Source organism: Manihot esculenta, chromosome 6, assembly GCF_001659605.2.
Source record: "Manihot esculenta cultivar AM560-2 chromosome 6, M.esculenta_v8, whole genome shotgun sequence".
Taxonomy (NCBI): Eukaryota; Viridiplantae; Streptophyta; class Magnoliopsida; order Malpighiales; family Euphorbiaceae; genus Manihot; species Manihot esculenta.
Window position 1 is genome coordinate 15,839,685 of NC_035166.2, and position 3,954 is coordinate 15,843,638.

A 3,954-nucleotide genomic window follows, 5' to 3' on the forward strand; every position below is an offset into this window, starting at 1 on the left:
GATGAAAGAGATTTTAAGTTTAAAAATGCTTGCAAGCTTGTAAAGATATTAACAAGTTTAAATTAAATCAAATTTAAATTCGATTTATTACTGTAATAAAACTGAAGTTAATTTCTATAAATAATTTATGAGTTCCGTTGAAGTTCCAACTTTTAAATTATTTTAATAAATGAGTTTTAGTTTCTTAAAATTTAGCTTGAGTTTATTTAACACCCCTGGCCTCTAAAGGCTTGTGCAGCAAACTCACAAGTTTTTCATTTTTTTTATAGCATTTGAGTGTTTTGAACACTAGCATGGAGGCTATGATCTCTTAGTCAACTTCTATGCATGTGAATCCTCCTTTGAGAAGTAGCATATCATCCCACAAATGCAACAGAGCTTCATCAAAGAAAACCTTTCCAATAGATCTTTTTTTAGTAAATCCTCCCTTTAAACTCATATATGGCGATTGCAACAGAAAAATAGAAAAATTCAACATATACAACTAAAAATTTTAAGAAAAAACCAAAGATGAATAGAAGACAAAATCCAAACAATACAATTTGAGATTTTCTCCGAACCAAAGGATGGGGGGAGATACCAACTGTCCTTGAAGTAGGCAAGCTTTGGAGGCGTCAATAAAATTTTCTCTAGGGAAACTTCACTCTATTTTCACTTTAGGAGGTAATTTGATTGGTTTTCGTTCATTTTTGAGGTGTAGAAAGTGGGTAGAATCTCTAGTTTAAATCCTCTTATCTACTATGTGTCACAGGGCGCTTTTGACACTGCGTCTGTGCGGCACTTGGACAGGCCCCAACGAGGTTACAGCCCGCCAAGTTCAGCCTATCGAGGAGTTTTGCCATGCTGACTGGTTTCGCCCTGCCTTGGGCTCATCAGGGGAGCGGCTCCAGCCCCCGACCAGGGTGTGCAGGTTTGATGATCCCACACACAACGGCCCTTCGAGTCACTCCCCACCCAATCTTTACGGCAACATCTTCCCCAGTATGGTGTCACGGCATCCTCGAAGAATTATGCACGTGACAATCTCCCCCACTCAATCCATGCTCGCCCTCGAGCATGTCTTCAATTAAGCACTTCCAGCATTGTTTCTCCGAAGTGACGATTCTCCACCTGAGCTACGAGCGCAACGAGCCAATGGGGACGTCCCTATCCCGTCGGAACGCAGGCTTCACCTTGCCTTGCCCCACCCGTTGAGGCACCCGAGGATCCCTATCCTCGCTCACTCAGTTGCCTCGCAATACTTGCTCTGGACACCACCTTCACCTAGTGAGTCCGATATAACACCTCGGTACGCGCAGCATCAATCCTTGCTCCCCTCCACCAAGGAAGCTCAACTCAACTACGCGCAGTCACTCTGCTGGTTCTCCACACCAGGAAAGACAACTCCTCTTCTCCTCTATTCTTCCAGGATCTTCAGGCGGGATGGCAACATGCCATGCGGAAGCCCACCTTGCTCTGATACCACATGTCACAGGGCGCTTTTGACACTGCGCCTGTGCGGCACTTGGACAGGCCCCAACGAGGTTACAGCCCGCCAAGTTCAGCCTATCGAGGAGTTTTGCCATGCTGACTGGTTTCGCCCTGCCTTGGGCTCATCAGGGGAGCGGCTCCAGCCCCCGACCAGGGTGTGCAGGTTTGATGATCCCACACACAACGGCCCTTCGAGTCACTCCCCACCCAATCTTTACGGCAACATCTTCCCCAGTATGGTGTCACGGCATCCTCGAAGAATTATGCACGTGACAATCTCCCCCACTCAATCCATGCTCGCCCTCGAGCATGTCTTCAATTAAGCACTTCCAGCATTGTTTCTCCGAAGTGACGATTCTCCACCTGAGCTACGAGCGCAACGAGCCAATGGGGACGTCCCTATCCCGTCGGAACGCAGGCTTCACCTTTTTTTTTTTTTTTTTTTTGCAGTAAATAGGAAATAAAATTAAAATCAAATGGGAAGAGGTATTCCAAATAAATTATTATGTGTAATAATAATAAGGGGCATTACAAGATAAAATCAATGACCAACTTTTTCTCCAAGTATTAGAATTGGTATCAGAGCCAAGGTCATGGGTTCGAATCCTAGTAGGTGCTGGGGAGGGGATTGTTGGCCAAGTGGGCCAGCATCCTGCTCAGATCCCTTCGAATCATGGCGCTTGAACTTGCTACGCTATAAGGAATTGGAGTTGCGCCTCTGCTAACAGCTTAAGCTTTTGACATGGTGGTAAGCGCTCGATCCTACACTATGCAACCATATCTAGAAGAGACCATCTTGCCTATGGAGGATGGGCATTCAGAGACTCCACTGGACAGTAGATGAAAGGGTTTTTAGTGTCCCTAGATTATACGTTTGTGCTGACTGCCGAGTTGGAGGCTTTGTTCACTGACTTCAAGATTGCAAAACAACTAGGCTATATAATAATATTACGGTGAAATGCGACTATATCAGTGTTGTGACCCTTCTGCATGAAACGAATCATATTCACACTTCTGAGTGCTCCCATCATCAATGTTATCAAGAGCCTATGTGAGCAAAATAGCTCTGATCACTTCAAACACATCTTCCGTGAAGCTAACACTTGTGCAGACCATATAGTCTCATTAGCTTCTAATATCAGAGTCAGGATGGAAATCCTTAACAAGCTCCGGTGAAATTTTTTTTTTTAATTAGAGGTTTCGAATTTAAATTTTAAATGCAAATGTACTTTATTTATCAAGCATTCAAATTAATGTTTCAGAAACGGAATGATTTAAAAAACTTGTGGAACAGAAACGGAATGACTTAGAAAAACTTGTAGAGAAAATCCAATTAGATTACCCTGAGAAATTACAGAGAAAATCCCCTGCTAAATAACAAAGAGGATTCGCCATCAATTAATTAGCTGATGAGAAACGATGACGGGTACAGAACTGTGGGGCCCATTCATCCTTCCAACTTGTAACGAGAAAAGAGGAAAGAAGATTATGTACAGTGTTGGACTAAAAATCACTCAGCTACACAAAATGTTGTACACCAAAAACGATCAATCAATAGGAATAGGCCAGTCGGTGAATTACACGATCTCTCAGGATCCCATTGTAAAGAGCCGCTCTATTTGCTGGCATTCCTCTGCCTTTAGCACCACCACCACTGCCACCGCCGCTAATTTTGTTGAACTTTGGTGAAGAAGATGAATTCTTGCCAAGAACAATATTGGTACCACGCTGCCTTCTGAACTCTTCCCCGTTCCCTCTTGGATCCACCACATCCTCTGCAAAGTGCACCCTCTTCTTCTTCTTCTTCCCCTCTGCAAACCCGACCAACCAAAAAAAAAAAAAAAAAATTAGCTAGCATGAACAAAGAAAAGAAGAAAAGGGAAGTTATATATATGTAAAAATGTTTTGGTTTGCGTACCTGAGGAGATACAAGAGCGAAGAACTTGCTGTGAAGACTCTGCAATTTGGTCAACGGGTAAAAGGGACGCAGGGAGAGATTTTTGAAGACGAAGAGCGAGGAGAATTACGGTGCCGGAGACAGCCATGGCAGTGGCTAGAACCACTCCCTGTGAGCAGAGCATGGAAGACATGGTTGATGAAGGACAAGAAGAAGAAGAAGAAGAAGAAGAAAACTGAATAAGTGAATGCAAAAGGAGAATATGCTGTGGTGGGGTTTTACAATTTACATGGGGACAGATACAGAAGACAAGGGACGGGTAGATAAATAAACTAAGCGTGGGCCGTGGTGGATGCAGTGGGAAAGCAAAAAAAGAAATTAAAACGTCAACAAAATGTGTAAATTACCATCCTGGATCTGGAAGAACCAAATGGAGCATTATTTTAATTAATATTTAATAATATGACAAGTAGGATGGCAATATTTCAAGTATTTTTTAATACCTAATTCGATCCTATTAAAATGGATTTAAATGATATGTAATTAAATTTAGGATAAATTTACATAATTTAAATTAAATTTAAATA

At 42.4% G+C, this 3,954-nt stretch overlaps 1 protein-coding gene across 1 annotated transcript; it reads right to left on the reverse strand.

Moving 5' to 3' along the window:
- Positions 1–2,776: 2,776 nt before the first annotated feature.
- LOC110616915 lies at positions 2,777–3,678 on the reverse strand. Its single transcript, XM_021759440.2, has 2 exons — positions 3,389–3,678; positions 2,777–3,281 (listed from the first exon to the last, which is right to left on the reverse strand). Exons 1-2 carry the CDS (start codon positions 3,558–3,560, stop codon positions 3,022–3,024), a joined length of 432 nt encoding a protein of 143 aa, XP_021615132.1. The 5' UTR covers positions 3,561–3,678; the 3' UTR covers positions 2,777–3,021.
- Positions 3,679–3,954: the final 276 nt, after the last annotated feature.